Source organism: Tachysurus fulvidraco, chromosome 21 (assembly GCF_022655615.1).
Source record: "Tachysurus fulvidraco isolate hzauxx_2018 chromosome 21, HZAU_PFXX_2.0, whole genome shotgun sequence".
Classification (NCBI taxonomy): domain Eukaryota; kingdom Metazoa; phylum Chordata; class Actinopteri; order Siluriformes; family Bagridae; genus Tachysurus; species Tachysurus fulvidraco.
In genome coordinates, this window is record NC_062538.1 from 14,307,183 (window position 1) to 14,320,911 (window position 13,729).

The following is a 13,729-nucleotide window of genomic DNA, read 5'->3' on the forward strand; positions in this document are numbered from 1 at the left end:
CATTTCTCACACAGAAAAACTTTTTGACTATTTATCATATATTTAATATGCCGCAGTGCCCAGAATGTATCTGTCCGCACCGCTGTCTCTATGGAAACGGGCAGGAATCAAGCGGGTTTCCCGAACACGACACAGCACGAAAGAGCTTGTCTCTGGATGGCATGTCCTCACTCGTGACCCTAAAAATGGCTGGGCTTGCACTTACAATAAATACCACCAGTCATAATCTCTCGCTCTCTCTCTCGCTCTCTCTCTCTCTCTCTCTCTCTCTCTCTCTCTCTCTAACACACACACACACACACACACAAACACTCAAATTAATAAATGGAAATTGAACAAATACTTTGTATTTGGTTAAAATGTGGTCAGTGACCCTCCTTTTTGGGGGGGGGGGTGTACTGGGGGCTAGAAATGTCAGTCTTGTCTGTCTTCAAAACTCTAGAACCCTGATAATTTAAAAAAGAGAAAAAAGTTGTTACATACAGTTGTGCACAGTACAATATGGTGATGTGATTGAGGTATGATTTAGCTGTGTCAGAATACAGCTTGTATTTCATTTACATTTACATTTACATTTACAGCATTTGGCAGACGCCCTTATCCAGAGCGACGTACATAAGTGCTTAAATCTCTAACATTGAATACATTAATGCTGGTTCACTAGGTTACATACTTAAGATACCATGAGTTTAAAACATTTGTTCAAAGTTACAATGAAAAAGTGTCAAAGGTTTTTTTTTTTTAATGCAAAAGATAAGGAAAGAAGTGCTAGTTGAAGTGTTTCCTGAATAAGTAGGTCTTCAATCGCCGCTTGAAAATAGGCAGTGACTCAGCTGTCCGGACCTCTAGGGGAAGTTCATTCCACCACCTTGGTGCCAGAACAAAGAAGAGTCAAATGTAGAGAGTTAAAGCCCACTGAAGAGTAGGCTCGTTCACCTTCAATTTGAATAGGTAAGCCCTGCCCCCAATTCACACCTTAAGGGAGACTGAAACTACTCCTGATTAATCAGCTGGGGGAACAACAAAGACCAACACTATAAAATCAACAATGGTATGGAACATAACACAATTCAAATCACACTACTCTAGAACAAAGTGAGGTAAGCAGATAGTATACAAAAGACAGGAACCTAATTTACCAGAAGACAATATAATTAAATGTAGAGAGTTAAAGCACACTGCAAACAACATCACACTGCAAACAACAAAGCACACTGCAAACAACATCATCTGCAAAAAATCCAGTGGTCCCCATACTCCCAGAGCACCCCCCACACCCGGGCTGAAGTTCGCTTGGCCCTCCGATACCTCTCAGCTGCCTCCGGAGTCCCCCGAGCCATCCAGGCTCGATAGGACTCCTTCTTCAGCTTGACGCCATCCCTTACATCCGAGGTCCACCACCGGGTTTGGGGGTTGCCGCCACGACAGGCATCGGAGAGCGGAGAGCTCCGAGCAGCTGCGTCGACAACGGAAGTGGAGAACATGGTCTACTTGGACTCAATGTCTCCAACCTCCCTCGGGATCTGGTTGAAGCTCTGCCGGAGGTGGGAGTTGAAGATCTCTCTGACAGGAGACTCTGCCAAACATTCCCAGCAGACCCTCACAGTACGTTTGGGTCTGCCAAGTCTGTCCAACTTCCTCCCCTGCCATCGGATCCAACTTACCACCAGGTGATGATCAGTTGACAGCTCCGCGCCTCTCTTTACCCAAGTGTCCAAGATATACGGCCAGAGGTCAGATGAAACAACCACAAAGTCGATCATCGACGTCCGACCTAGGGTGTCCTGGTGCCACGTGCAATGATAGACACCTTTATGCTTGAACATGCTGTTCGTTATGGACAAACTATGACTAGCTGGAGGTCCTGATTTGAAGAAGCCAACAGGACAACATTTACATTTACATTTACAGCATTTGGCAGACGCCCTTATCCAGAGCGACGTACATAAGTGCTTAAATCTCTAACATTGAATACATTAATGCTGGTTCACTAGGTTACATACTTAAGATACCATGAGTTTAAAACATTTGTTCAAAGTTACAATGAAAAAGTGTCAAAGGTTTTTTTTTTTTAATGCAAAAGATAAGGAAAGAAGTGCTAGTTGAAGTGTTTCCTGAATAAGTAGGTCTTCAATCGCCGCTTGAAAATAGGCAGTGACTCAGCTGTCCGGACCTCTAGGGGAAGTTCATTCCACCACCTTGGTGCCAGAACAAAGAAGAGTCAAATGTAGAGAGTTAAAGCCCACTGAAGAGTAGGCTCGTTCACCTTCAATTTGAATAGGTAAGCCCTGCCCCCAATTCACACCTTAAGGGAGACTGAAACTACTCCTGATTAATCAGCTGGGGGAACAACAAAGACCAACACTATAAAATCAACAATGGTATGGAACATAACACAATTCAAATCACACTACTCTAGAACAAAGTGAGGTAAGCAGATAGTATACAAAAGACAGGAACCTAATTTACCAGAAGACAATATAATTAAATGTAGAGAGTTAAAGCACACTGCAAACAACATCACACTGCAAACAACAAAGCACACTGCAACCAACATCATCTGCAAAAATCCAGTGGTCCCCATACTCCCAGAGCACCCCCCACACCCGGGCTGAAGTTCGCTTGGCCCTCCGATACCTCTCAGCTGCCTCCGGAGTCCCCCGAGCCATCCAGGCTCGATAGGACTCCTTCTTCAGCTTGACGCCATCCCTTACATCCGAGGTCCACCACCGGGTTTGGGGGTTGCCGCCACGACAGGCATCGGAGAGCGGAGAGCTCCGAGCAGCTGCGTCGACAACGGAAGTGGAGAACATGGTCTACTTGGACTCAATGTCTCCAACCTCCCTCGGGATCTGGTTGAAGCTCTGCCGGAGGTGGGAGTTGAAGATCTCTCTGACAGGAGACTCTGCCAAACATTCCCAGCAGACCCTCACAGTACGTTTGGGTCTGCCAAGTCTGTCCAACTTCCTCCCCTGCCATCGGATCCAACTTACCACCAGGTGATGATCAGTTGACAGCTCCGCGCCTCTCTTTACCCGAGTGTCCAAGATATACGGCCAGAGGTCAGATGAAACAACCACAAAGTCGATCATCGACGTCCGACCTAGGGTGTCCTGGTGCCACGTGCAATGATAGACACCTTTATGCTTGAACATGCTGTTCGTTATGGACAAACTATGACTAGCTGGAGGTCCTGATTTGAAGAAGCCAACAGGACAACATTTACATTTACATTTACAGCATTTGGCAGACGCCCTTATCCAGAGCGACGTACATAAGTGCTTAAATCTCTAACATTGAATACATTAATGCTGGTTCACTAGGTTACATACTTAAGATACCATGAGTTTAAAACATTTGTTCAAAGTTACAATGAAAAAGTGTCAAAGGTTTTTTTTTTTTAATGCAAAAGATAAGGAAAGAAGTGCTAGTTGAAGTGTTTCCTGAATAAGTAGGTCTTCAATCGCCGCTTGAAAATAGGCAGTGACTCAGCTGTCCGGACCTCTAGGGGAAGTTCATTCCACCACCTTGGTGCCAGAACAAAGAAGAGTCAAATGTAGAGAGTTAAAGCCCACTGAAGAGTAGGCTCGTTCACCTTCAATTTGAATAGGTAAGCCCTGCCCCCAATTCACACCTTAAGGGAGACTGAAACTACTCCTGATTAATCAGCTGGGGGAACAACAAAGACCAACACTATAAAATCAACAATGGTATGGAACATAACACAATTCAAATCACACTACTCTAGAACAAAGTGAGGTAAGCAGATAGTATACAAAAGACAGGAACCTAATTTACCAGAAGACAATATAATTAAATGTAGAGAGTTAAAGCACACTGCAAACAACATCACACTGCAAACAACAAAGCACACTGCAAACAACATCATCTGCAAAAAATCCAGTGGTCCCCATACTCCCAGAGCACCCCCCACACCCGGGCTGAAGTTCGCTTGGCCCTCCGATACCTCTCAGCTGCCTCCGGAGTCCCCCGAGCCATCCAGGCTCGATAGGACTCCTTCTTCAGCTTGACGCCATCCCTTACATCCGAGGTCCACCACCGGGTTTGGGGGTTGCCGCCACGACAGGCATCGGAGAGCGGAGAGCTCCGAGCAGCTGCGTCGACAACGGAAGTGGAGAACATGGTCTACTTGGACTCAATGTCTCCAACCTCCCTCGGGATCTGGTTGAAGCTCTGCCGGAGGTGGGAGTTGAAGATCTCTCTGACAGGAGACTCTGCCAAACATTCCCAGCAGACCCTCACAGTACGTTTGGGTCTGCCAAGTCTGTCCAACTTCCTCCCCTGCCATCGGATCCAACTTACCACCAGGTGATGATCAGTTGACAGCTCCGCGCCTCTCTTTACCCGAGTGTCCAAGATATACGGCCAGAGGTCAGATGAAACAACCACAAAGTCGATCATCGACGTCCGACCTAGGGTGTCCTGGTGCCACGTGCAATGATAGACACCTTTATGCTTGAACATGCTGTTCGTTATGGACAAACTATGACTAGCACAGAAGTCCAATAACAGAACACCACTCGGGTTCAGATCTGGGGACGGGGGGGGGGGGGGATTCCTCCCAATCACGCCCCTCCAGGTGTCACTGTCGCTGCCCACATGAGCGTTGAAGTCCCCCAATAGAATGATGGAGTCCCCAGTCGGAGCAATTTCCAGCACCCCTCCCAGAGACGCCAAGAAGGTCGGGTACTCTACACTGCCATTTGGCCCGTAAGCACAAATAACAGTGAGAGACCTATCCCCGACCCAAAGGCGCAGGGAAACGACCCTCTCGTTCACCGGGGTGAACTCCAATACATGGCGGCTGAGCTGGGTTGCTATGAGCAAGCCCATACCAGCCCACCGCCTCTCATCGTGGGCAACTCCAGAGTAGTAAAGAGTCCAGCCTCTCTCAAGGAGTTGGGTTCCAGAGCCCAAGCTGTGCGTGGAGGCGAGCCCAACTATCTCTAGTCGGTATCTCTCAACCTCCCGCACCAGCTCAGGCTCCTTCCCCCCCCAGCGTGGTGACATTGCATGTCCCTAGAGCCAGATTCTGTGTCCGGGGATTGGGTCGCCGAGGCCCCCGCCTTCGGCTGCCACCCAATCCACAATGCACCAGCCCCTTACGGTATAATCAGTGTTGTGCTGCTATATTAATATGAAGTGTTTTATTAAAGTTTATCCAGGAACAATAAGAGATGTTTTGAACTGGAGCTCACACCAGATTAAGAAAAGCCCTGTACTTTAGACACACCCCCTTGTCATGTCATTAAAATCTAACCAGGTTCCTTTTTCCATCCTAATGTACTGCTTTTTCCATGAAACCCTGTTCAGAGTGAAATGATCACAAACACTGGGTCACTTTCATTTATTCTACATTTATAATGTTCAATCAACTGGAAATGGAAAGTGAAGATATTTTATCAATGTCAGATCAGAGTTATTGGTTAAGAACCATTTCAGTACTTTATCAGATCACAAGGCTCTTAGATGAGGATTAAGTGTTGATTATTGAGAGGAAGTGACTGAGTGTGTGCTGAAACAGTAGTGAAATACAGGACAGGAGGTGTGTGTTCTCCTCACTCAGTCTAACACAGCCATGAAAAGCTTTAGAATGATCTGTGGGAACATTAAATTGTGTAGTTCTCTCTCAACCAGGACTGAAAAACACTGACATCTACAGGAAACATGCTGCTGAAGTCACTCAGTAACTTTCCAGACTTTTTAAACTTTGTGTACTGTAAGAAATTACAGAAATTGCACCCAAATTCCACTCCAAGGTACACATCTAAAAGAGCTCATTCCTAAAAAGGTTCAAGTATCATAAGGTAATACGTTTAGGACTCTAAACGTCTAAACCTGATGCATTTATAAATATGGGAACGGCAGCAGGACATCATGGATCACCATGAACAAAGGGTTTACGTGACTGCGATTACCATTTAAAGTGACCATTTGGTTGATAACTGTAACAATACTGTACCAAGCCAAGCTCTGCGTGACCGCGATTACCATTTAAAGGGACTATTTGACTGATAACAATTGTAACAATAACAAGACAAGGTATACGTGAACGTGATTAACATTTATAGACATCTGGCTAAATAACAAGGTGTGACCCAGCCATTTGGGAGACACTCAGATCTTTAGCTCAATACACATTCAAAGTAGAATCTCATTTAAACTACAAAGAGGAAAACAGTATAAAATGCGTGAGCAGGATTTGCTCAGGGTTCCTACCGACTAAACTTCTTGTTCTTTATTAAGATCTTCAACATCATCGTCTTATTTTTACACAACACATTTTTTTCTTACAGTACTGATGTGTGTCGTACTCAGTATTGTCTGAGATTAAACCACTTACCAACAACTGACAGTTTAACCTTCTGGACCAAGACAGATTCCTGTGTGTCTGTAATTAACATGGCGCTGATGTAGATTTCTGTATCACTAACACTGATGTTCTTCATCACCAGGGAACAGTTTCCTTTAAGCAGCCCATCCTCAGGAACGTCCACACGACCCTCATATCCTTCACCCTCATATGAATCTTTACCCTTTCGCTCAAACACGGTCTTCTTATTGATAAACCACTTAACGTAAGGAGTTTTGATGAAAAGATGACTCCAATCACACGGGAGGACAACTGTGGAACCCACTGAAGCTGATATCTGAAGACCCACACAGGCACAGAGAATATTTCAGTAGAATATTTCTATCTGTAGTTTAATGTATTATCATTAATTCTGTTGTTTTAATATAACACATTTTCTCTGTTTATTTACAGGGTTACTAGATCTCAGAATCCTGACCTTCAGCACTGGTGTCTGGTGTGTCATTAAGGAGAAACAGTAGGCTTCTAATGTCATGTCTTGGCCATGCAAATATTGCAAATTTGAGACATCAAAACGTGTAGAGCTTTTAAAGCATTATAGATTAAAACATCCACACACTTGTCAAGGCTGGTCAGTACCCTGCTTGTACTCGGATTGCCCGTGCTCATTTAGAGGTTTGGGGCCACTTCTTGCACATTTGTCTAGGCACCACACACAAACACAACAGTTAAGGCAAACTGTTTAATTTTCATGTCTTGTATGTAATTTGTTTAGTTGTCACACAGAAAGGCAGTATTTTGAACACCTTGGTGTTCATCTGAAAAAGCACGAAACTGTTCATTGTGTTTTTAGAGATTGTGACTACAGTACCTATATATATTCAACTTTTGCTTCACATAGAAGTAGGAAGCACAATCCTCACTGCCTTGAAGATTTAAAAAATACAGTATTTCAGACATACTCAAATCAGACAATAGAATATACTGTAGTAGTTTGTTAGATGAAAGTGATGTTAGTTTTGATGATGCACTTGTAGAAGAAAGTGAAGATAATGTATAGATGAAATTGTAGGGGAACTTCAGTTTATTACTTGTACAACATCTTCACCTATAATCAAAGACATTGTCAACACCACATTAAAAAAGCATAACTGCGATGTAGAAGAGCTGGTCATCACAGATCTAGTAAATAACATTTGCAAGTTAAATCCTCTTAGTGCTGCATTCAGTGAGAGAGGTCCTCTCGGCACAGCACATAATCAAAATCGGTATCTAAAGGAACATTTCTCTATCATTGAGCCACTGGAGTATATATTTGATGCAAAAGAGGGAAGGACAATCCAGTATGTACCAATTTTGCAGTCTTTGTCAGAAATTCTAAAAAACTGTGGCATTCAGGAAAAGCTGTTCAAAAGTGCAAGACTCTGTGGTTCATGTCAGTATGGCAGTTTTCATGATGGTTCCAATTTCAAGGAAAATGAATTTCTATCTGGTGAGGAGTTAAGACTTTCACTTTTACTGTACTGTGATGATTTTGAAATTTGTAACTCTTTAGGAACTTCTCGCAAGAAGCACAAGGTAACAGGAGTCTACTGGGTGTTGGCTGACATTTCATCTGTATTAAGGTCTGCATTATCATCAATTTACTTGAGTATCTTGTGCAAGGCAGATGATGTTAAGAAATTTGGCTATTCTGCAGTGCTAGAGCCATTGTTAAGGGATTTGAAAAGCTTGGAAGAGGATGGAATTTTTGTGCCTCACTTAGGAAAAGTAATAAAAGGCACAGTATTTTCTGTGATTGCTGATAACCTTGGTGCTCACTCACTTGGAGGTTTTGTTGAAAGCTTCAGTGGGTCATATGTTTGCAGATTTTTTATTGGAGACTGGTCACAATTTCAAGAACTTGAAGTAAGGACAGGAGGATTTCCTTGTAGAACAAAACAGCAATATCAGTTGGATGTCGAAGCAGCATTAGCGAGTAACAACCATAGCCAAGGAGTTAAAACGCATTGGGCGGTTACTCAAAAATTTATTTTAATGTGACATCCGGTTACCCAACTGATGTACTGCACGATTTATTTGAAGGTATTGTACCTCTAGAATTGGCTTTGTGTTTAGCTATCTTGATTAGGAAAAAATATATCTCTCTTGAAGAGCTCAACAGAATCATCAAGCATTTTCCATACAAGTGGAAAGACAGGACACATTGTCCACAAGCAATACCAGCAACCTTTGCCTCTCGTAAAACAGTTGTCGGTAACGCCTACTTAGGCTGCTTCCACTTATGATTGCGCACAAAGTACCAGAAGAGGAACAGGCATGGCAGTTGTTGATGTGCCTCAAAGATGTTGTTGAGTTAACTCTGTCACCTGTGTTCACAGATGAAAGCATAGGTTACCTGGACAGACCATAGATGTAGATTTCACAGTGTTTTTCCAGAAGAGAAATTGATTCCAAAACACCATTTTGTAGAGCATTACCCACAGCTCATTAAAGCGTTTGGCCCCTTAGTGTCTTTATGGACAATGAGGTTTGAATCAAAGTACCGCTTCTTTAAGAAGATAGTAAGACAAACTGCCAGTTTTCGTTACATTTTGAAGTCCATGGCAAAAAAAAAACAGTTGATGATTGCATACCATCTTCACACTTCAAATGTAAAAAACCTGTGGTCTCTTTGTCAAAGACCTCAAGACTTCCAATAGAGGTGGTAAATGAATGTATACAAGATTTTCTGTCACAGAAATTTCCTATGGAGACCGTTGTTAATTTGACTAAAACTACAGAATGTCAAGGCACCAGTTACGCTACTGGCATGATTTTGGTATATGGTACCACTGGTGGGTTGCCTGACTTTGCTGAGATAGTACAAATCTTTTTTGTTCATGACTGCTTGGTCTTTGTAGTGAAACTGCAAAGTGCGTGGTACTGTGAGCATTTTCAATGCTTTAAGTTAGAGTCCACAGGCATACTCAAGGTAATTGAGCAGTCACAACTCACTGACACATACCCACTGTCTGATTATACAGTAGATGGTGATCGAATGGTTTCTTTGAAACACTACATCTGCTGTTCAAACTAGGTAATTTCAGAAGGGCTTGTGTTATGTAACCTTTTCAAGACTTGTGTATTTCTGATTTGGGCTGCATGACATGGAATGAAAATGTGAACTTGCTAAATAATACAATATGCAATTAGAAAATTATTAAAATTTGTTAAAAATGTTGGCTTTAAGATTGAATTATATTCAAATATTTAAAAAAATTAACTTACTGTCATGATCAGCACACCTGCCTCACCTCCGCACCCACAACGGAGAGAATCGTCTCCGGAGTATTAAGCGCTCCCGGACTACACTTCCCACTACACCCCGCTCAGCCTAATCAGTGCACCAGCTGTTCTCTATCAGCTGGCGCACTTAAATAAGCAAACGAACTTGATCCCATTGCGAAGTCTTGATTTGCTACGGCTATCATTCTGAGCGTTGTCTGATTGTTCCTGTTTCTGGTTTTTGATCTGTTTCTGTATTTTGCCTCACGACTGATTTCTGCCTGCCCTGACCTTTTGCCTGTTGTTCTGACTACGTTTTTGCCTTACCTACACTGCCGTGTTTACCGGTATTGAACTCTGCCTGTTGTTTCCGAGATTATATATTAAAGCTGCAAATGGATCCTCAGTCTTACGACTCATCATTACACTTACATATACGTGCACATTCCTTCTAGAAAAAGCAAGCATCTCTCGGACTTGTCAGGCTGTTATCTTTCTGCCTAAAATTTTTTAAGGATTACAAGCATGGTCATTTCAAATCATTGCAATACTTTGTTCATTTAGATATATCTTGCAGCACTATTAAAATTTAAGCATGTTATAATCTACATACAGCTTTAATGTTTGTGGATTTGTTCAAAAACCTACTTTTTATGTATTTTTTGTTCACTTCTCTTGCAGTTCTGCTCGCCAAACACTATGATGTCTGCCAGCACTCAACTACGTGTTATCATTGATGAGACTGCAGTTCACAAGTTAACCCTACCAGATGGAATACCTAGTACAATAGATGAACTTTTGGCAGTTGCAAAGGATCATTTTCAACTCCAAGGGAGTATTAGTGTTATGTATATGGACAAAGATTTTGAAAACCAATTCTTCACTCTGACATCAACAGATTTGGTTAAGGACAAAGACACAATCAAGCTAGTCAAAATAGAACCATCTGTCATTCTGACATTGACTCCCATCAATGAAGCTGCAGATAACTCCCCTCCACTCTCGCTGAACAATTCTTTCCAGGATGAAATTTCTTCTATTAGTTCATCTGACACCACTATTTTACAACCATCCCCAGAGTGTCGATCAGAAGTTTGGCCAACAAATTTTGTGATACCCACCTTTTCATATGATGTTGAAACAATCCTTCAAAAGGCAAATGATTATTTTAAAAGTAATGGTACACACCTTCACAATTCAAGCATCAACTCTAATGTGCTTGAGAAGCTTGCAGAACAAATATTTAGCTACACTGCCTATCCCACCGGGCTTCAAATCCTGGCCGTTGTAGAAGCTCTGTTGAACAAGCATCCGTGCCTGAAGGAGCCTGGCACTTCATTTTCAGGTATGTATGGGTGGCAGCATCGTTTTAAGTATAAGATGGCCAATTACCGTTCCAAATTGAGAAAGCGTGAAATACCTTGTCCTGAAGTTAACATCAACTCCTTAAGAAGTAATTTACCTGGTGAGAAAAATCCTGCCAAAAACTGCAAAAGAACAAGGAGAGCGGAGGTGATTTACCTCCCGCCGCATCCAAGTGGAGAAACCAAAGACAGCCTTGAAGTAGAGAGGCAGGAGCTCCTCAGTGAGGTGAAGAAAAAGAACAACTATAATGTGATAAAAGAAAAAATGGCCAAAACATTCTCCTATCGAAGGATTGAGGTTGTGAGTGGTTGTCCTTCTGTTGAGGATTTTAAAAAGAGATGGCCTGCCTTATTTTGTGAAGCTGAGGTATGTAAATCTAACCCCTGAAATGTTACCCCTTAAATGTTGCGGCAGTAACAATAACTTGATTATTCATATCTTTTCAGATGAAAGAGGAATTTAGAAGAATAACTACAACTTCTCTGGAGCAGAGCTTCATGTATAAACTTGACCTCTACACACCAAAACTCATTGCCCTCATGAAGCTTAAGGGAGGCATTACAGGGACAAAGCTGAGGCCGCACTTGGACAAACTGAGTCAGGTATGTTTTTTAAATTGTTCACTTCATTCAGGATGATAGGTGTACTGTCTCTCACACACTGTGCACACATGCAGCATCAATCCTCACTCTCATTAGTCCACTTATTCAATTTTATTAATATAGTACTTTGTACTGTTTACACTTTGTATTAAGATGTTACATACTGTACGGTGTACACCCTGAGCTCTCTATATGCAAGGAGTGTTTATGGGAGCTTCGTAGTGTCGTACCGCGCATTGTTTATTTCACATGGCTTTTAAGAAAACTACAATGACAAATTTATATTCAACCCCCCAAAGTGACTAGAAGGAGTAGCTGTCTTACCCGCCACCACTGAAATCTACCGGCATTTGTTGACGGGTGTTGATGTCAAGCCCTGCGGACAGTGTTCTGGATGTTCTGACTGACACATCCTTCGAGTAGTGACAGTCCCCTTCTGAAGATCACTGGGTATTCAAATTATAAAAGTAATTAGTTGGTCTTAGCTGGTAGACTAACACATTGCTTTTTCATCAACTTTCAAAAATATGGCCTGGATACATAGAACAAGGTGACTCCAAAAACCCTGGGATGAACCTAAAAGTGATAAAGGCGTGCTAGTATTTTAACACCCCCCCCCCCCCAAAAAAAGAGGTTTTAAGCCAGTTAAGTTTCTGCTTTGCTGTATTGTACCAGTAAGAATTTTCAGTTTACATTTTTAAACATTCATTTTGTCATTATTTGTAATAATCCAGTTAGATTTTTGTATGCACAAGGAGTCTGACAACAGCTGGCGCTACACACCTGATCTCATCATGAACAATTCTGTCTATTATTACATGAAAACTGAGACAAACTAAATTCAGAAGAACTTAACTGGCTTAAAGCCTCTTTTCGGGGGTAAAAATACTAGCATGCTTAAGACTTTTGCACAGTTCAGTATGTGTTGACAACATTATTCTCTTCACAGAACCAAAGCATTGAGGTGAGACGTGAAGCTATTATCCGGAGCCTCATACTGTACCTTGGCGAAAAAGAAGAGGAACTTTTTGAAGAATGCCTGATAAAGCTTTTTTGTAATCTAACATTTTTAAATTGTTACCATAAAGTTAAGCCTGAAATAAGAGGCAGATAAATTCTTAATCTAATGCCAAATTCTTGTTAATTATATGCAGGAGGACAGTCGCAGTGACACCATGCAACACATCCTTAAGATTCTGGTGGTCTATGGAGCTGGTGTAGAGGATTCAGTTGATGTATCTATTATTCTTGAAGGCAGGGAGATCCTAACAGGATGTCACAACGTGGCTAAAGCTTGTGCACTACTTATGGGGTTGATTTATGCCCTCAACCTTGCATACCCCAAAGACCTGCGCTATACTTTTGAGGTGTTTCAAAAACTTTTTCTAGAACTGGATGGGATTAAGTTGTCCTCTAAAGTTCAAACTTTAAAGTCCAAGCTGCTGACTTAAAGTTTGTTTGTGATGGCAAGTTCTGCACATTATTGGATGCAATTACAACACCCCAACTCAGTGTTTCATCATGCATGTTCTGGTGAACCCCTTTCATAAATAATTATTTTGGGTTGTTCTGTTGTTTTGAAATTGTTTTCCACACTTTGGTACATAATTTGTTCTTTTGCCATTTGTACTAAATTGACATTTAGTAGCGTTTTCAGTTTTATGCCTTATAACCACCTGATCTTACTGTCTTTTTTTTTCTCACAAACTTTTAAGACCAAGATAGACCAGACTTTAGAAGCATCAAGGTGTTTATACTATGTGTTTTGAATTTACTTTATTCAAGGCAAATAGTGGTAGGAATTTGTTTTGTTAAAGTTATAATTTTTTGCCAGTTTTCATTTACTTTTATCTAGAACATTTAACATATTTGATAAACATCTTTAACATCTGTTTTATGCTATATATTGTGATACCATTGGGGAAAAATAAAAAATGTAATTGTATTTAACCACTGCGATTTGTGTTGAAAGCATACTGTAGACAAAGTGATTACATTTATTTGGTAATATCATTATTATTAATGCTTACTTAATTAATACTACAAAAGAAAATTTAAAAAAACAATAAATGCAATCTACCCTAAAAAAGTAAATAAGATTTATTAAATATTTCTAGTACAGCAATGCTACACACTTTGAAAAAAATCTAAATTTTTTTAT

At 41.4% G+C, this 13,729-nt stretch overlaps 1 protein-coding gene across 2 annotated transcripts; it reads left to right on the forward strand.

The window, feature by feature from the left end:
- The first annotated feature begins 10,000 nt into the window (after nucleotides 1-10,000).
- Nucleotides 10,001-13,496, forward strand: LOC113646527. 2 transcript variants are annotated; one of them, XM_047805777.1, is made up of 4 exons: nucleotides 10,001-11,332; nucleotides 11,413-11,568; nucleotides 12,518-12,623; nucleotides 12,723-13,496. In XM_047805777.1, coding segments are annotated over exons 1-4 (1,296 nt in total). In that variant the 5' UTR covers nucleotides 10,001-10,300; the 3' UTR covers nucleotides 12,725-13,496. The 2 variants fall into 2 exon arrangements, with proteins under 2 accessions (XP_047661733.1, XP_027008640.2); XM_027152839.2 differs by having other exon boundaries at nucleotides 12,518-12,610.
- The last annotated feature ends 233 nt before the right edge of the window (nucleotides 13,497-13,729 follow it).